At 42.1% G+C, this 20,044-nt stretch overlaps 1 protein-coding gene across 1 annotated transcript in view; it reads right to left on the bottom strand.

The window, feature by feature from the left end:
• Window positions 1-991: 991 nt before the first annotated feature.
• HOMER2 (homer scaffold protein 2) overlaps window positions 992-20,044 on the bottom strand; it is a 53,888-nt gene continuing 34,835 nt past the window's right edge. The window contains exons 3-9 of the mRNA XM_068695168.1: window positions 17,356-17,487; window positions 11,583-11,675; window positions 10,039-10,178; window positions 8,364-8,520; window positions 5,720-5,830; window positions 2,610-2,690; window positions 992-1,276 (exon numbers count right to left, since the gene is read on the bottom strand). Of these exons, the coding sequence (XP_068551269.1) occupies window positions 1,088-1,276; window positions 2,610-2,690; window positions 5,720-5,830; window positions 8,364-8,520; window positions 10,039-10,178; window positions 11,583-11,675; window positions 17,356-17,487 (903 nt within the window). The 3' untranslated portion in view covers window positions 992-1,087. The remainder of the gene's footprint in view (window positions 1,277-2,609; window positions 2,691-5,719; window positions 5,831-8,363; window positions 8,521-10,038; window positions 10,179-11,582; window positions 11,676-17,355; window positions 17,488-20,044) is intronic.

Here is a 20,044-nt window from a genome sequence, read left to right as displayed (position 1 = left end):
CCCTATCCCCTGAGGGGAGAATGCAGAAATCATGGGAAAGAAAGACTTTGGGTTTCATGCAGTCATTACCTGCAAATCTCCTGGGCAGGAAGCTGTTTCTGAATAACACCCTTCCTACCAACTTTGTGACGCTTTTCACATCAATGTCTCCTGATCTGCCACTGTGGAAACTGAACAGCAGTGATCGAGGTGCACAGAGGTGCATGTGCCCTGCATACAAAGCAGCAGTACGACTCCTTCCAAAATAAATATCTGGTCCCAAGACACAGGTGTACATTTTTCAGATACACACAGTGACTGAACTATACAGGTTCAAAACTGAGGGCCAAAGAGAGATGCTATCTTGCTAAGCAAGGGAAGCTGTCCTCTCCTACTGGTTAAGATGCTTGCCTTGAAGTAAGAGCTGGAACTCATTTCTACACTGCCGACTTTGCATGGACCCAGGCAAGCACATGCTACCTGAATCGAAGGATACATGAAACCCTCCGGATTTTTTCTGCAAATCAGGCCTGACTGACATGGTCCCTAAAGATACTGGTATGTGTGTGAAGTGATTCACTTGACTGCAGCTCATCACAGGCACATTTTACCAGGTTGATTTACAAACTGCAGGAGCTCCATCTAATCTTCTCTCCGCTCCGCCAAGGAATAAAAGTGTATGTTGCTAGGAGCGCTGATAGTCCGGACAAGAAAAAGACTTGTTTTCTGTTTCTATGGTTGCAACAGCCCTTAAGAAAGATATAAATTTCCCTGCAACAACTAACTGCATATTCATTTTAAGGTAGATCTAGTTCCAGATTCCTGAGACAGAACCCTCTACCTGTTCCCAACCCCACAAAGCCGGAGCAGCAATATAGAAAGTTTCTATTCTCAACAGAATTCAGTGAGCAGCACGATTGGTTTGGAAAACAAATAAACAAACAAACAAAAAACAAAAACCCAAAATAACCCACAGCAAATTTTCAGCCTCTATGTACAAAAACAATGCAAACAGGTGGAACATTCTAGTTATATTTTGTAAAACACATGTTTGAGATCAACAAAACATCAAACATCCAGACGCTAGATTACAAAAATCTATTGCCATCTAGTTGTCAACCCCAAGTTTAGACAGTCCTTGTCGGAAATCGTGTAATTCATCTATTTTCCCGTCTAGTACATCTAAAAAATTCTTTAATTCAGTTTTAAGGTTGGTCTGCCTATGTTTGCTCTCTTCAACTTCTGTCCTTAGTGTTCTGACTTTCTCTTCAAGATCTTTGTTCTTATTCTCAGCATCCTTAAAGACAAAAAAGACAGTAAGATGAATCATAGAGAAGAATAATGAATAGCATTTAACAGAGTAAAGCAACAAATGGCACCAGATCAGAAAAGTTTGCTTCAACTTCTGCAAACTGATTAACACAAGCACCTCTGAAGCAACTGACAAGTGCTAGTCAGATTAAAGGGAAAAAAAGCCCACGCAGGAAAGGACACATTAAGTGGAAAAGATGCTTTGCATCAGATTTTGTCATTTGGTTGATATCTTAAAATTCAGCTGGATTTAAATCACACACTGTGCATATATTTCTGTCATTGCTACACTTGCAGAATTAGACACTGTGCCAGCAATTACATAGGGAATTATCTATGGTGGTTTAGCCTTCAAAGACAAGCTTTAGAAAACACTGCCCAAGGAATAATATTGCTTTATTCAGTATTTTGGGATTTAGTGGTACTTTTTTAAAGTTCTGCATCGCCTCTGTGTGAGCGCTCAGGCATGCTGTGGGGCAGCCCGGTAACACTTCCCTTGCTGCATTTTGCTCCTGCTCCTGAGCTGTCCTGCCTGTTCTCCATTTCACGAGTGTAGGCACATGCCTACTCTCCCCAAAAGCCAGAGGCATCATACTTTACCATGTTGAATCAAACCATCTGCAGCACCAGCCACCCCTCAGCAGCCTTCTGACTGACTTTATATCACTTGGATTGTTAGAGCGGTGGCATGATTGATTGGATGTGATTTCGTTCATGAGCCTGCTTATATGTGCCCTCCTTCCATGTATTAATTTATTGCACTTAAGCAAGCCCTGATTAATGAGCATAGGCCATGGCAAGCCCTGAGCCCTGCTGGGTGAGACCACCTCCAGCAGAGCAGCACTGATGGGACGGAGCCATGCAGCAGGCAAATGTGGCCTCCCAGGAACTTTGTCCCTGGTGGTACACAGATATGCTCATCTATGCTTCTTTCCTAAAAGCCTTCCCTGGTGCCACCAGGACGATTAGCTGCAGGTCTTGGTGTGCTGCTCAGCACAGGCAGCTGCTGGCAGCTTTGCCAGTGTGGATCAGTGGAAATATGGGATGGAGAATAGCCTAGAATCATCAGGAGAGAGATGTAACAAGAACCTGGGTGAACCAATCTGTGCAAACAGCAAGGCAAAGAAAGAGAGTTATTTATTTATTCCTTTGCTGGGAAAGGCATGGTGAATTTTGCAAGGAATTAGCATTTTTTGGTTTTGCAAAATGGAGCTCTTTGCCTTCAAATCTTGAAGTCTGAGCAGAGAAAAGCATGTAGCTATAAGGAAGAAAATAGATGAATCAAGTATATGATAATTAATTTCATTGCTAAACTGTACCTGTAATTGTTGAGATACAGATTCACATTCTGACATTAGCTGTGGTATAATTTCACCCTGCTTTCGGAGCTCTTCCAGTTCCTTTGAAAACATGAAAGAAAAATAATTAATGCAAGCTTCAATTTAAAACATAATGAAAATTTGAGAATATGAAAGGACTTTGCATATTTTATTGTACTCTGCACAGTATTTGGATGTAAAATAATCAAAATAGCATGTCTGCATTCAAAAACACATGCTAATTTTTTGCTAGAATACATTTTTTGCTGTATTTTTGACTTTGTTCTTCTACAACAGACAATGTAATCCAATATCTAGCATGAATGCCATTAATTATATTAATGAAATCTTAACCTAAAACACATATCCATGCAAAAGATACATTCAATAGGAGGGAAATCTGAAGTGCTGTAATGCTACAAGCAATTTATAGATGGTAGCAAAGAGCAAATTAGACATGAATTTTCAATGATATGTGGCAGCAAAAAAGACCAGCAAAATTATGAGCTGCATGTAGAGAGGCATCATTACAGAGCACAGCTGTGATGGGCTCTTCTCTGTCGCACAGAACTGAGTAACACCTCCCCAAATTTGTGTTCTGTTTGGGCATTGCTATCAAAATGGAGAGGACTAGCTGAAAGGGGTTCACGAAAAGAGCAACGTGACTTGAGAGGAGACTGTGTCTCTGGTGGAGTGCTGACTATGTTAACACCACAAATGAACACCACCGAAGTGAGTAGTAGGGAAAGACTAAGAAAGCCTGTGTATTTTGCAGGATTGTCAGAGTGAAAAGCACATTTGCAGGCTCAAGAGAAACTCTGTGCCTTGAAGAAAATGCAAGATTCTCCTGCAAAAACTCTGCCCACATGGGTCATGGTCTCAAGAGCAAATGCGGGTGTGTTGACACAGCACAGCAAAACCATTCCCCTCCTAAAGGCAGACTACTTGGCTATGAAATGTAATTTCTTTCCCAACAGGTGAACTTACAGCATGATACGAGTGTAACGATACAAAATTCATGCTCTTCCTCAGAGCCAGACAGTAATACTCTCGATACTTAGAGTGGTGTTATTAAAAGGATAGAGAAGGGCTATTTACTTGGGTAGGTAATGATAGAAGGGAGAATGATCTTAAACTAAAAGAGGAGAGATTTAGATTAGACATTAGGAAGAAATTCTTCACTGTAAGTCCAGGGAGGTCATTGGATCAGGTTTCCCAGAGAAGCTGAGGATGCCCCATCCCTAGAGGTGTTCAAGGCCAGGCTGGACGGGGCCTTGGCCAACCTGATCTAGTGGGTGGCATCCCTGCCTATTGTGGGGGGGGGGGTTGGAACTTGATGAGCTTTAACATCCCTTCCAACTCAAGCCATTCTATGATTGTATGTTTTGCCAAAAGCTGAATAAATTAGTTTCTTTTTGAGAAACTCTCTAATTCCAACTCTAAATGTTTTTATTTTTTCCTCCCAATTTTCCAGCATTAGTTTACATTCACATAAAAAGACACATCACTTAATACAATAGATTTTTTGTAAACTGCACTGAATAATTTGTTTAACTGATCTAAGAGTAATTATATCCAGGCAATATCCCAGCCACTGATATGGGGAAGGAAAATGTAATTTACTTTTTATTTTGAGATATATGTTCCCATGTGCATATATGTATGTGTGTGTGTATATATACACATAATACCTGGGAGCTCACGTTAAAATATAAATATACCATACTACATATACTATCATACTGTATATGTACTACATATAGTATGCATTTGCATATATATATATTATATATATGGTATATGGTATATAATATATATGTCTATACAAATATTTCAATAGATAGTTTTGCCCTGGCTCTCATGTCTTTACATCTCTCTCCTCATTTCCTACATGAAGAGAATATCAGCAGTTCTTCCCACACGGCAACATCCGTGAGCGGACTTCATGCTGGTTTGAATTGCAAACCATGAAAAGGTCACTTATGGGTGGTTTAGAACTAATCAAGAACCTGCTAATGTAAGTATGCAGTTGGAAAACAAGTTAATATATTGCCAGTGTAAATGGATGATAGGCTGTGATATTCACAAGTCAATTGATTTTCTGGTTCATTTGGTACCACATAAATGTGAATCTTGAGGAAAATGCTAGCAAATAAGGGTTATTATACATGCTATTACCACAGGAAGGCTGAGAAGAAAGCATGACATTTTCCTTTGAAATATGGTGCTGAAAACCATATTATATTTATAACAGTGCATCAAAATCCATCTCCCTAAACTATTTCCTTGTGCCATCTTAAAGCCCCTTAACAGTACTGCTTTTAAGAGCACCAGCTGAGATGCTGTAATGGCACATGGCAAACTTTACTGCACCTGCTGACAGCTTTTTCTCTTCAGCCAGCACAGAGCATTTGGTCACTGTAATGAAGGAAAAGACAAGGATCCCATTATTTTCCCCACTGTTCAGGGGCTCCAAGCCATCAACATCATTCTCCTTAGAAAAATGACCACCCTGTACATCAAAAATGACAAACTGAGGTACTCAAAATGAATCTGAATTTCTCACTCCTGGCATTAGTCTTGAGATCAGAGGGAGACCATAAAATGGCAAAGCTGAAGCATACGAGCCATCCGGGAAAAAAAATAAAATAAAAAGAAAAAGAAAAAGAAACGAGGATCTGTTACGCAAATGTCCAGTTGCTTTGTATAGGATGTCTTTTTAATAACAAGTCCCCCTGCTCCTGATGTCTGAGGGAACACAGTACACAGGCACCGGCAACCAAGACTGTTCTCAGTGGACATGTGTCTGGCTTGGGGCAACTCGTTTCACCACTCCAGCTCTTCTATTAGGAGTAACACACTGCATACAGCAACCACCAAAATAGTGTGCTGTCGCAGCACATAATGCATCATGAAACGAAGACCTGAGGAACTCCACCAAACTATTGCTGAAGAGTTCTCCCAGAAAATCTAGAAACCGGCAACACCCCAGACTTTGGGCTTTTTCTGGCTGTAGGTGGGTCAGTTCATAAATCCACATCCATAGTGAGAAGCAGACAGACCAACTCAAACTTTGAAATATATGCCCGCTCTGTTATCATGGCACTTACCAGCTCTTTGTCTTGAAGCTCTGTTTCCAGCTCCTGGAGACGTCTGCTCAGCTGTGCATTTCTCTCCTTCTCTTTATTTATTTCATTGCACTGCTCCTCCAGTTCTTCAATCTTTAAGAAATGTCAGACAACAGGTGAAATATTCAGTTTTCTGAAAGTCTGGGGCAGATCATGGCTGACATGAACAAGCATTGCTCCACTGAGCATAGGGAAGTGCAGACAAATTTAGCTGTCATGGATCTGTTTCCTAGATCATAGCACTTGATTACTGCAACAAAATCATCACTTCTTGCCTTAGAAAGAGTCCATGTACACATCCACGAGGGAGCCCTGGGGCTGTGTTTACTCTCTTGCACACAGTATCTCATATAATTACCCGAGGATGTGCAAAACACTGAGCTGCTAATGTAAGTGGGGCTGAGGATAAAATCTACACTTCATTTCTGTGAAACCAGCACAGGATGGTAACGGTGGGCTTTCTTAACGCAGCAAGGAGAAGAAATCTCTCCTGCACTCCCAGTTTTGCCTCCTATGGGGTTGCTTGTCATTCTGGCTGCAGTAAGAGGGACAGGGCATCCAACCCTCGCTGGCAGAACCAGCTGGGAGCAGTGTTTGTCCTGCTGCTCCCTCAGCCAGGGACCTGCTTTGCTCCTCCTGTGCTTCCCTTTCCCTCTCTCCAGACATCGCTCCTGGGAGCTGCACTTCCCACAGGCTGATGGACCAGCTCATTAAAGTGTGTATTTTAATTCTCAGCTTCACGCTGCTTTGGGATTATAACTTCACTCATTTGAAGGTAGAGCAATATGCAAAAAATGCTGACCCAGTTAATGAAGGGGAAGGAGCTTCCCAGGGCACTGCGGCGGGGCCGTGTGAGTGCCTGGTGAGGAGGAACCTATGTGGGGAAAGGCTGAGAAAAACCTCTCTGCATGCAGAAAGACAGTGTGTTGTACAAACAGTGCTGCTGCACAGTCTGGCTAGTCACCAGCGTGGTGACTTTGCATGAGTAGCAAGGTGGTGCTTTGATAATCTCTTCATATCTAGGCTACAGCTACTGAGAAGTGGCATATTTCCTTGGGTAATGTTGGTGAGGACAACTCTCTGCAACCATACAGAAAAATAAAAAGCTACACTGCAACATATGCTGTTTTCTTACAACATGCTGTTCCAGGCTTTCACTCCTTCCCTCCCAAAAAACAGCTGGACAGAGGAACCCAAATCTTCTAACAATTAATATTGTTTGTGTTACATCAGCTAACATAGCTCTGATTTGATCTCTGAATTACAAACTGTGCACACCTAAAACACACACTAATAGGCAGAGAACATATGCCTGAGGAAAAGGTTGCTTCGTGGGGAATTTCAGTGCTGACAGACAGCCCAGGTCACTGCTGAAATACTATTTGCAGCCTACTGACATACAAAAAGATACGAAATTCCTTCCTTGAAAGCAAACGCTAAGCAAACAAAAATCCTCAGCAGACTGATACAACCTGATCTCTACACCACGTCCCAGAGAGCCACATAAGCAGACAGGGAAAGGATGCAGCTTTTTCAAAGAAGTCAGAGATGGATAGCATGAAGTGATCCCTGCAAGTGATGCTCAAGGAAACCAAGCCCCCACCCGTGCTCAGGCTGGTGCCTTCACTATGTGGGGCTGACACCAGCTCCTGGCAGACAGCACGGTGTTATTGAGGAGCAGTGCCAGGGAATACTCTAAACTGCAGCTTTAGAAATCTAAACTTAAACTTCTCAGCTGTTCTCTGTTTCAGTTGATGCTCTCTCCTATTGTTACACTACTCAGAAATGTGCTCTATAATGGAGGGGAGCAGGCTTTTGCTGATGTCCTCTTGCAGGTTTCTGGACAAGATGTGCCCAGCATTAGCACCAAAGCACCAGGCTCTCAGCCCAGCCCTGGCTGCAACCTGATGCAGCAGCTCCTGTCCCTGCTGCCCACTGCCAGGCCTGGTGTTATTGCTGCGTGGTTCTCAGCTTGGCCTCACATGGGTAACCATGCCATGACCATGCCTTCTGCTCACTCACCCTGTGGCAGTATTGAAGCGAGCTTTGAAAGACACATGCAGCTGTAATCCTGCTTTTACCACGTCTATCACCCTGGCCAGCAACCCAGCTGACACCGAGTTGCCCAAGCCAAGAGGCTGGGAGCTCCATGTGACACAGCAGCACGTGTCCTCCTGCTGATCCCAGCCCCTTGAACTCCCCTGCCTGCTGCCTTAGCTCCCCCAGACCGCTTTCCTTTCAAAGACAGGGTCTGTCCCCCTCCCACATGAATAGACAAAGCAGCAGAAATGCTAGAGAAAGAGTAATGAAGGGAGTAACTAACCCAGAGAGATGTGCGTGCTCTGCCCCAGGTGAGACAAGGGGAGCACATAACAGTGTTCAAAGTGCCCTGGAGACAACTTTCCCAATTTCCTTTAAGGCTCTAACTACAGACACCTTCTCTCCAGAACAGACATCTGTATCCATGTCTTAAAACCCACACATTTGAACTTGATGGCTGCATCTAAGTGTTGGCACTATTTTTGGCTACTCCCATCAAACTGCTGCGCCTTGGCTTGCTGGCGCTGACAAAGAGCAGAGCACAAGGATGCCCTGGCACCCCTCGCAGCAGCCAGCACGGGGCTACCTTGCTCCTGAGCTGGTCGTTCTCCTCCTTGCAGGCTGAGAACTGCTTCTTCCAGTGCTCTATGCTGGCGGCCGACTCCTGCAGCGCCGTGGTCAGCCTGGCGTTGCTCTCCCTCAGCGTCTGCAGCTCCGTCTCCCACTTCTTTACGTTGGAGGAACTGGGAAGGACAGGACATCATTAGGTGCACTGAGCATTAATCCTGTGTTATTACTCTCTGCCTGTCTACAAACTCATCCACTGGTGGTGGTGCATGTTTGCTGACATAACATCAAAGCATCCTCAGATGTACGTAACTGCCTCTAGTATTACCCACGTAAGGAGAACATAAGCCTTGATTTGACTCCTGGCAATACAGAGGGATCCACCAACCTCAGCAGCAGAGACCTGTGCATCTGGAACAACAGTGCTGCAGCCCAAGCAGGCTGTCAGGCTCAGCCACCACCTGGGATCTCTACTGTCTGCAAGCAAGGGCTTTACCCTGGCTTTGAGCACGTTCCCTGCTGCCCTGTGGAGGTGAGAGCTGGGTCTTGTGGTGCTTCGACCACACTTGAGGCCTGGGTGTGTGGCAGCTCACAGCAGGGCATCACTACCTCTTGTCAAGCAGTGCTGGGATCCTTCAGCATGGGCCACGTCAGGGGGTGGACACCACATATAACTGCTTTGTTTATGCTCAGCCTTAAATAGAAAAGCGTTACACAATGCTGGAGAATGAAACTACTCATTCCCCACAGCTTCAAGCTACTGTGCAGAGCCAGAGATCCAGGAGTGAATGGAGGCTCTGAAAGTCCTCCCACACCAGCTGCTGCGTGTCTGTGGAGGCGTCTTCAGCAGGAAGAACGAGCAAGCCTTACGATTTCAAACAGGTTTGGTTGTTGAAATGTCCATAAAGCGATGATGTATTTTAAGTGTAATATGTGCAACCTTAGAGCAGGTCACTCTGTAAAGCTGCTCATGCCACTGCTGCCTTAGTTTTTAAAAGGCTTTATAAGAGTAACTCGATCCTGATGTATTTTCTTTCCATTCACACACAAGAGGCAGGCAAGGCAATAGGATCCCAGAAGAGCATTGCAATATTTTAATGTTACAGCTTTGCATATTCTGCCCCCTGTGCTTTCACTGTGGCAGCAAATTACTCTTCTCAGTATTTCCAATAATTTATCAAAGTAAATAGCAAAATATGTGACTTCAAGAGGCATTGTCTGCAGCTTCAGAAACATCCCCCTAAGACTGCTAAGCAGCCCAGTGAAACTATATTTTTCACTTCAACTTTTTAAGGTGGACCTCTTTCCCTTTAACAATTTTCCTGATCTACTTTCACTGAAGCAGACATAGCAAACTCAAAGAGGAAGAGCAGACTGTTTTCCCATGTTACCAGTAGTAATTGCTCGTAGGTGTCATTTCTGTAGCTCTAAAACTCTGCAAACAAAGGTGGAGTATGAGTTGGCATCACCAGAGTGGAAGAGATCTTATCTCATCATGAACCAGATCAGGAAAAATGTAAATATCTCCCAATCAGACACCAGGAGGTACTTACTAAAATCTGCTCATTCATTCTTTCTGCTGCATCATTTTAAATTAATGCAATTACATTTGAATAATTTCTGTTAATACCCTTAGCCATCAGATAATTACAGCATGCTATTTCGATGCAATTAAGGTATTAAAGGAACCTCACCTTTGGGCTAGAGCAATTTTTAGTTTATCATTCTCAGACTTGAGATGTGTCTCAGCAGGACCACCATGTGATGCCTTCTCATCATCTGTCCCATTCACACTAGATGCTCGAGTGGAAGATGGTGTTTCACGTCCAGATTCCTGCAGCACAACACCCAGATTAACAGGGGGCTTCTTTCTGCCTCCCACATCACCTAGGTTGCCTGGAGGCAGCACAACTTGCATACAATGGCTACATGCAACAGGAGGATGGTGTGCTTTCCTTTGTGTCAGCTAAAAAAGGGTCCTGCAGGTCAATGTGTCAGTGCAAGTAGGTATGAGTGCGCAGGACAGATAATGACCTCTGTAAGAACTGCAAAACTGTTCTCTTTAAACAGAATGAAAGAATGATAATGATGCAAAAAATAGAAGTTTCAAATGTTCAATAATAATAATAATAATACAAAATCTTGTATGTTTTAACTGAAATGTCTTGTGTTTTTTAAAGGGTTTTTGTTTGTTTGTGTTTTTTAAGATAATGAAACAATATGGTACCCCTGAAAGCACACAAAGACCAAACAAATATATACAAGATACTGCTACTCCAAATATTTTACTTTCACATACTGCTTGGTGCTGACCATGAATGCAGAACCAGCAGAGAACCATAAAGACCATGACCAAAGTCTGTAAAAAACACCAGTATCCAAAGTCAGCCTCTTAGAGCTGTACTTGGGGACCCCAGCAAGCAGGCTGGTTGCAGGAGTGAATATTCAACTTTTTTTTTTTTTTTCTAAACACACAGCTGAATTTCCTGAACAAAATTAATCTAACCTTTCTCCAAATACCAGCACAGGCCAAGTGCTCCCACTGAACCAGGGCTCATTCTTGGCTAATGCAGTGCTCATGAAATTACAGTAAATTGATTACAGAGAGACTAGGACAACACTCAATTTCCTCAGTTTGTAAGAAACCCAGCTCTCACTGGACACAGAGGCACTTGGCTTTATTGAGGTGGGCTGCCTAAAAATGTATATTATACAGATTGCAACATAAGCTTCTTCCAGCTACTCACTAAAGCACGGCCTGTTTCTGCACCACAGCTTTCAATTAATCACATCTAGGCAATGAAACACACAATGGCCATGAACAAGCCTCCGCACTGGCAAACTGAACTCCTACAAAAGTAGATTAGACATGACAAAAAGGAATGCCTCAATAAATCTTATTTATTGTCTGTTGCAGAACTATGCTGATGAGCTTTCTAGTGACCCAAACTACATGTATCAGTACAAATCGAAGGATGTACAGCTTCTGTTATTAAAAAAGTTATAACAGTTCAAGAACTGCAGGAAAAAAAATTACATTTAAATGAAGACAAAGAGCATGGATGGATGAAAAATATTCCTCTGACAATGTTAATGTCCAGCAGCTGACAATTACCTTTGGCAATCTTCATTTGATATACTCTCAGCTTGCTGCCAGAGGCTGGTACAGTCCATTAGAAAATTTAGCTTTAAATTATTTATCCTGTATCCATACAGGTATTAAAGATAAATTACAAACCTGGGAATGATTGCTTGAGGTCTCAATTTTCTCTTGAGATCTGTCTCTTGCTAGTTTGGCAGCCTCTTTCACTTCTTGGAATTTTTCTGCAAACTGGAAAAAGCATAAAAGATACTTATTAAAATGATTTACCATCTATTAAACTGTTCAGATTACTATCTTGATATGGTTCATAGCTCTCCAGAAGTGAACAACTAATTTTGATAATTTAAAATTTTTGGCAAGAAAAAGCATTTTAGTTCTTTGGCATGGAGGTACTTCCAAAAGGAACGGTAAAATTGTTTCTAAAAGAGGGACATCTCTGCAGCTCTGGGTGACCACAGTAAAATCCCACAGAGAAAAAGGAGCTATTGGTGCCCCTTGGTATGATGGGGTTTTTATTTCTTCCCCCTTGTTTGTTTCAGTCAGTTGATAGTTGAAAGGACATATGATTCCATACTTTCAAGTTTAGTATACAAGATCATGGAATCATATTTGGATAAAAAATTATTATCAGTCTTCTGTTCCTAAGAGCAAGTCAATTAAATTAAAGAATGCAAATGAGCTCACTCAGACTTACATTATATCCTTGAATAATTTGGGACACTTATAACAAGATTGTAAATAAAAGCCTGACAAATATCGCATTACATAGTCAAGGAATGGGAAGAATCATCCACTTACTATTCTCATTTTCTAACTTTTAGATTTACAGCTGGTATTTAGCATGCTCTCTCCCAGTAAAATACTGGGACTATAAAGACCGATAAAATCAATCTTCTCCAACTGATCTAAGAGAAATCATACATGCATGTGGAGGTACCTGTATTTTGTGCAGCACACAGAGAATGGAAATTTCCAACAAACACATATCATCCTTAAATCACACAAACAAGCACATCCTTAAAGCCAAGTGAAATTTCAGGTGTCACTTATGAAGAATTGTGGAGTACAGTCTGTAATGATGCTTATAAACGAAGGTGGAGCTCTTGAATCCAGCTGTCTTCTATACAACAGCTGGAATTGCATATGCAAGGTATTTAGTTGCTATCTGATGGCATGTGCAGTCCCTACACACACAAATGACTTGACTACATCTGTAGCTCCATAAAGATCATTAGGAACATCTACTTTACATTTTGGCTTTCCATGATTTAATTCCAACTTTACATAAAATATCTCCTACTGTGACAAAACAGCTATAGTGTACTGATTATTTCTAAAATACGGTGCCAACAGTAAGTTCTACACTTGGGTTTCTTGCAAATAGTAAAGAGCTGTTTTGAGTCTCTCCTTCACAATAAATCTTTATGGGCAAGTATGAAAAAATTATGAAGGTTCTTCATGGACTATATGAACTATGAAAAACAAACAAAAAGAATTGGAAGTGATCTATCAAAAAATTTTATTTGCAACTATCTTCATAAAGCACATGGGAGACTGCTGTGAAAAACAATGTGAGCCACGAAGACGAGGACAGTTTTACACAGTTCCATAATAAAAATTGTATATGGCTAAACAAAGCCAATCTTCAATATAAAACTGATGAAGTTCTCTTTGCACAATAGATTTCGGTCATGTCTCCAGTTTACCAACACGTGTCATTTAACACATCTGCTTTTAGAAACAAGCACCAGTAGGTGGGTTTTTCACCAACTCAAGAGACAGATCTTTGGCTTTAAGAGACAAAATATTACCCTTAATTCTTATCATTGTCATAACGTAAAGACTTCTGTAGCAGAATCTGCAGTGAAAGATGTCTCTGGTTTTTGTTTATCCCATATATTTGGAAGCAGTCCATAAAGAGTTCTGCTGCTGCTCCTTTTTTATTCCTAGCTAATTAATAACTGCTAGATTTTACTCACAGTTTATTTTTGAAAGCTACAGAGGATCACTTGGCTTGCTATGAAATTAAAGGCCTTCGCTTGATTATTCTGCTGAGCGCGGAAACACGATGGTGACAGCCCAAACTTGTGCAGCGTTACCAACACTAATTGCTACACTGACAGAGCAGATGTTCCGGAAACCACCAAGATCCTGAGGCTGTCTGTAAGGGGGATGGCAGGACCATGGTATCTGATCACTGGCAGAAATCAGAAAGATGCCATCCCTCCAGTAACTGACTTACTCTGCTGCAAATGCAAATAACTGGCAAGTAATTGATAGGAAAAAAAAAACGTGTCATTTGGCTTTGAGCTATCAAACCACTGCAACAACAGAGAGTGCTTTTAAAATGGGAAATCCTAGTTTAAAAAGAGAAATAGTCTTCTATTTTGTAAATGAAAACTTGATAAATGTGGTCTAAAGAGGCAACAGCATGTGTAAATACCCCAAACCAACTCCAGAAATCATCACTCTCCTCCTTTACATCTCTGCTCCCTTCACCTTCCCTTTCCTCCATCCTGTCCTTGGGCAGACAAAGACAGACCAGAGTAGGAGAAGCATCAGCCAAACACCACTTCAGTGGTCCATCGTGGCTACTGATGCATTTCCCATTGCCCTAGGAAGCTGAGGCCAAGCTGCAGAACGGATTTGCAGCTCCCAACACTTGCAAAGCCCTTCAGTCCAAGGACATGGCAGCACACGAGTGCTGGGTGATTAGGAGTCTTGGCCAAGGAAATTTAGTGGGGACTCAAAGATGCTACTGTGCATTGCACAGATTATTTAAAAGCTGTTCAAATCTGCAGCCAGCCTGTCACCTGGAGAAATATATATATAGAGAGAGACCTTCTTAGCATTTTATGCATTAAGAAGCATTATTTACGTGCGTGTAAATTTTAAGCTCCTGATCTGGCATTTATGTCTCCTCCTGACAAATCGTGGTGGTGTTGGACACGTGGAGCAGCTGCTCCCGCCCGCAGCAGTCCCATGCATATCTCAGTGCCAGGCAGACTGGCAGGGGACGAGAGCATTTGCTGCAGAAAGCAGCCGGGAGCTTGCTGCAGCACAGCAAGAGCACTGCCAGCATGGTTGGGTGGGGGGCGAGGGTGGGCTGCCTGTGTCCTGCTGGGCAAATACCGCACGCCACACGCATAAAACCCGCATGCATCAATCAAAATTTAAGGTCTGGTGCTTCCCAGAAGCCGTCTGCTGTTACTTTACGATGTGCAAAGTCCAAGTTTGCTGGGCTTCTCACCTGTATAAATCTCTGTCCCCATGCCCTTGGCCACCTCCAGCTCCTCAGATTATCATGTCTGTGCCAAAGCACCTTGACTGATAGCAGAAATTTTGCTTAACAGCTTGGTGTGCAAAACACATCGCTACTTTTACAGCATCAGCCCTGCCTCTTCATCACGGCCAGCCGCACCATTAATTCTGTTTTGATTCCTGCTTCAATTTTGGTGTAGCAACGTTTGAGTAATGTCCTGAGACCTTTTTGAGGCATGGGGCAGGAAGGGGGAAAGGTGCTGGAGGGAGGGAAAAGGACCCGGAGCAGGACATTAACTAAAAACACTGGGACTCTCCCGGTCAATGTGAATGGCAATTAGGTTACTAGGTCACTGAAAGCAGTTTTCATTAATGGCTCATGTTTAATTTGAGCTGCTCGTCCCTATAGGTATGGATTAATGCTTAAGTGTCTCCAGGGAGGCAAGGCATTAGAAAGAGGCATTATCTTTTATTAGGCCAGCCAATATGCTTGAAAGTGTAGAAGTTTTTAGGCATGCTAACCTCTTCTCATGTCTCATTACTATTCATTGTTTTCAGCAGATATCCTTCAGTTTTATTTACTTATTTATTTATTTTAAGCTAGGGATATTGATCTCTGGTTTAGAGGAGCTTCAGCATGTCCTCCTATCTCCTGGCTAAAAGCTTCAGTTATTTCCAGTAAAGCTGGCAAGCTTTTATTTGTATCTTTTATGAGTGTAATGACATCAGAATAAAATGAAACTTGATTTTACTATTCCCAATACACTTATACTTCTCTAATCTCTTCACCATCTCTGATCTTCTGTACTAATGGTTTAATAATTTAACTGAGGAGCACGATGATAAGGGATATCTTTGTCCCATTGCTTTGCATGGCAGTAATAAGACAGATTTTCTAACATTTTCCAGACAGACAACTGTCAGATTTTTTTTTTTTAATAGATCATTTTAAGCCATTTTCAGAAGTGCCCCTTAAGCCATCTCTCTTCAGTATTCTGGCCAGAAACAGTCTTTCTGCTGGTTTTGAAAGCTTTTCCTGCAAGTAGAAGGCTGTAGTATTGGCAATGGGTCCTTCAGCAGGTCACACTGTGCAAATAGAAGTGCAAATGGATCTGGAGGGGATCACAGATGCTCCTGAGGCCCCTGTGCCCACACAGTATGTTATTTGGATCTGCTCCTGTTTGCCCACATCGTACTGGCCAGTATCATGGCTGGTATTTCTAGCACCAGCATTAAACTTATTCTCAATGTGTCTTTGGACAGCGTTGGAGAATATGGCAAAATCTCGCATTAGCGTGCAAGGACCTCCAAAAGTGTTAATTCTTTCATTTGGATTGTATCATTGTATCACGCTTCTCTGTTACTCAAAACCAACTATTGGCCTACATCTACTTTAACCCTCCCATATTCCCATGCTGCTTATTCAGCTATTATAAATGCCTCTTTGTCATGGGAATGAAGAATATCCACAGGTGAACTGAGCACTACTCTACATTTGATTAAGTCTAAGAATCATAAATCATAACTGTCACCAACATCTCCTTTTTTATAAAGTTTTGCATGTGATTGATAGGCTGGCCTTAGCATCCCAGGATAGCAGATTATTGCCATGCCACCTTTATGGATGTCTCAAGTCCAAAATTAAAATAACATGTAAAGTAAACTATGCTTTGCATTTAAGAAACACTTGCAAAAAATAAATTAAAAAACATCCATTTATTTGGAAATTGCAAGAACTTGGTAAGATATTTTTAGAATAATAAAATCCTGTAGCAATTCAATTGATTAAAAGTCTTCCTTCAATTCCAGTGGCTTGCCTCTGTTATTTTAGACACTACAAAGTTCTCAGGCTTCCTTTTGAATCAAAGCACGCAAGAGGACAGCAGCATGAGAGACTGTGTACCATGCCCAAGGACACGATGTTTAGTTAACTGTTAAAACCTGGTGCCAAGTAGCCATGCTTCAAGTGTCAGCTATGTGCTAGATAAGTAATGCTTTTTTGTTGCACGAACAAAAAAACATCTCAGCCATTTGATGAGCACTTGGCAAGACCACTAATCTAATGACAGAGAGTGTATTTTGAACTGCTGGTTATTCATTACAAGAGGCAGCCCTACGCTTTCCAAGCCTGCTGCTGCAGCCAGTCCCTGCCCCAGAGCAGCACTGTGTTCATACCAAGGTCTGGGTGCAGCTCTGGGGGATGCAGCCACACTTGGGACCAACTCCCTGGCTGCTCATCCCCCAGCTCTGCCCACACGCAGGTGGTTCACTTTGCTTTTAGTGCCACTCTCTGCAGAAATGAGCAAATAGGCCAGGGAGATGGCACAAAATCCTTCAGAGCCAGATTGTTTCTGCAAACATCTGGAAACACAAATGCTTTCAGCCACGCTGAGCGAGAGATCAAGATCACCACAGCAGTACTGTTGTCAGTGATCCAATTTAATTTATGGTTTTGACCATGAAGTTTGCTTATGTACAGCCTGCTTCTGTACATACAGACACTAGAAAAATATAGGAAATAGTCAACTTCCATGAAGGAAAAGGACATGCAGAAACATCCAGTCTGGAAGAGGTGAGATGGATGCATGCAATTCTTCACTCTCAGCAAACAAGACAGCCTGTGCGGAAATTCCCCGTGCCCCGTTACCTTGGTCAGCTGCTGCTCGGAGGGAAAGCCCAAACCAAACACAGTATTTGCTCTGCTGTCCGCCCACTGGCCGAACTTCTGTGATGTTTTAGTAAAGGTCATGTTGGGTGTGATTGTGCTGTTTATGATCACCTGTTTAGAAACAGATCAAAAAAGGATTAAAAAGCAGAAGCCACATCGGAAATGTATATCCTAGCAACAACATCATTCACAGCAATTAGCAGGCTGACTTGGGAAATTGCTGCATTCCAAAGAATTTTTACCAAAACAGTTTCATATATTGTCTTACTGGATGTAAGAATTTGGATATTTTCTTGTCTTCTTTTTCCAGAGTACCATCGTGGTCCTGCAGTTGAACACCACTGAACACAAAGTAATAGCAGGGGCAGGAGGTATAAAACCACCCTGGTAGAAATGCAGATTCAAAATCCACTTTTTTTCAGCATTTCAAAGCTGGAGTCTCAGTGTGGAAGCGCACAGCCACTGCCACTGCCTGGCCAGGCACCAAGCCTGGTGTCCACCAGCAGCGCCTGCCTCAGAACTGGAGATATTTCTGCATTTCCCCATCTGGCCTCAGGCCGCCACATGTAGGATGCCAGACACATGTGGGAAACAGAAAAAAAAAAAATCAAGACAAGGAGAAACTGATAGCTTAACAATGAGCTTAACTTGGGAGGGTTGTAAAGTGCGTCACCAACAATGCATATACAGTTTCAAATGTGGGCGTCTTCAAGATAAATATTCTGTCACTTTTACCCAGGTTAACTAATATCTGGTTCAGCAGCCTTGAAAGCAGCACTGGATCTTGTAATTAAAGAAATAGCCAACAGGAGGGAGGCCACTGGGACAAGGTCTCTCAGGAACTGAGCAGAAAAAGCATAAAATGTAATCGTACAAAAAGGAATGAGATATATGCCAATTCATTAACAAAAATCTTAACTTTATTTTCCAGATACATCATTAGATGAGTCTAGAGACTCCTTCCCTTGGAAATGAATTCCTGTGCAATGTTCTTCCTCCTAGCAGAACACAAGCTTTCTTTGGTACTGCACACCATCATTTCCAATATGCAAATTATGCAGTAATTAAGCCAAAACTGTGGGACAGTTTAATTAACATGATCAGGAAGTATCCTGGCAACATCATTTACTATGTATTCTGAGCATTTTTTTTTCTTAAGCTGTCTCTTACATTTAGCAAAAAGTGTGAATTAAATTTATCAGAGAAAGAGCATTCCTTGCCTCCATCCCCTCCTTAACTCTGACCCCTGTGCAGATGCTTTTATTTTCTCCCTTAGAACTTGCTCACCTTCAGTGGTTCCCCCTGCTTTGCACCACCGCTTTCCCACAAACATCCTGCCACGAGCACAGGTAATGCCTTTCATGCAAAACGAGTCGCTTCAGACCAAGTTCAAAAGCAGTGTGAAAACATTGTTGCTGAAAGCTTTACCACGAAGATCAAAGCAGAGCAGGGCCAGGTGGCTGATGCTCCTGAAGTAGTAGGGTGGTGGGTTTTTTTGTTTTGTTTTGTTTTTTTTATGGGAAGAATCAGGATGAGAAGGGAGAGAGATGATACTTCAACCAGCGCTGGTTGACACATACTGTATAAAAATGAGCTTTTGGAGACAAAACCTGTTTTTGGGTGGCTGTCTCATAGGTGGAGGCATAAAGAAAGCTGCCCAGATGTGCTCTGTTCTAGCTGAGTCACACAGCAGAAATGCAGCCAATATAAAATCTAAGCGCAATTGCAGAGATTTAAATTAAAAGAAAATCAAAGCTGTCAAAGACTTTATGTATGGTTTTGACAATTCAAAGGAAGGATGATGATAGGAGGACTGTATGATACAATGAGTCACAAGAAAGGGAGGGAAAGCTACCACCAACCCAGAAAAATCAGGATGTTTTCCCAAAACTTTAAACAAAATGCAATATGTATACTCAAAAATCTAACGTCAGAGAGGTGAACTACTTAAACATGCTTGGTTTCTTCAGTTACTGAATTTATTTTAGAAGCTCTAAAATACCCAGAAAATTCAAGTGATAAAAGGTATTATTTCAGTCCTTCTGTGCCTATCAAATTAGCCATCTTTGTGAAAAAAAGTAATAAAATAACCCCTCTTATTGAAAGGCAAGAGTGTCCTCCATGAGAAACAGCCTCTGAGAACAGCATCATCCTTCCATGCCTCCTAAAATAATAATTCAGTAAATTCAAATAGAAAAAACACACCGAAGAGATCACTTAGACCACAGTCCAATATTATTGATAATTATGATAAGAAGAATAAAGAAGCCTGCAAATTGTAAATGGTAAAACATCTTATTGAGCACAGAGATGAAGCACATTAGCTTAGTACCTTAGAGGTTAATTTTTTTCTGCAGCCAGCGCAGAATCCAGGAAAAGGTTGTGGTGATCACACACCTTCAAGAAACTGACAGTTCATCTGTTAAATTTATAATAAGCTGCAATTAGCGAAACTGCTTGGAAGCCAGCTCTACCTTTTTTTCAAACCCTCTCTGTCAGTCAGGCACTCCAGACATCCTGCGCTCCCACAGACAAGTGAAAACCTAAGGAAAAGTTTAAGGAGATTAACTCAGAGCTACATGGGAACAGTCCAGAGAAGGGGGACACTGCACTTGGCCACCTGGTCCTCCTCCCCGTCCTCACCCTGTCACCCTTGCAGGAAGATGCT

This window comes from Anas acuta, chromosome 12, assembly GCF_963932015.1.
Source record: "Anas acuta chromosome 12, bAnaAcu1.1, whole genome shotgun sequence".
Taxonomy (NCBI): Eukaryota; Metazoa; Chordata; class Aves; order Anseriformes; family Anatidae; genus Anas; species Anas acuta.
Note: the sequence above shows the minus strand (reverse complement) of the source record. Positions and strands in the feature narration are given on the sequence as shown.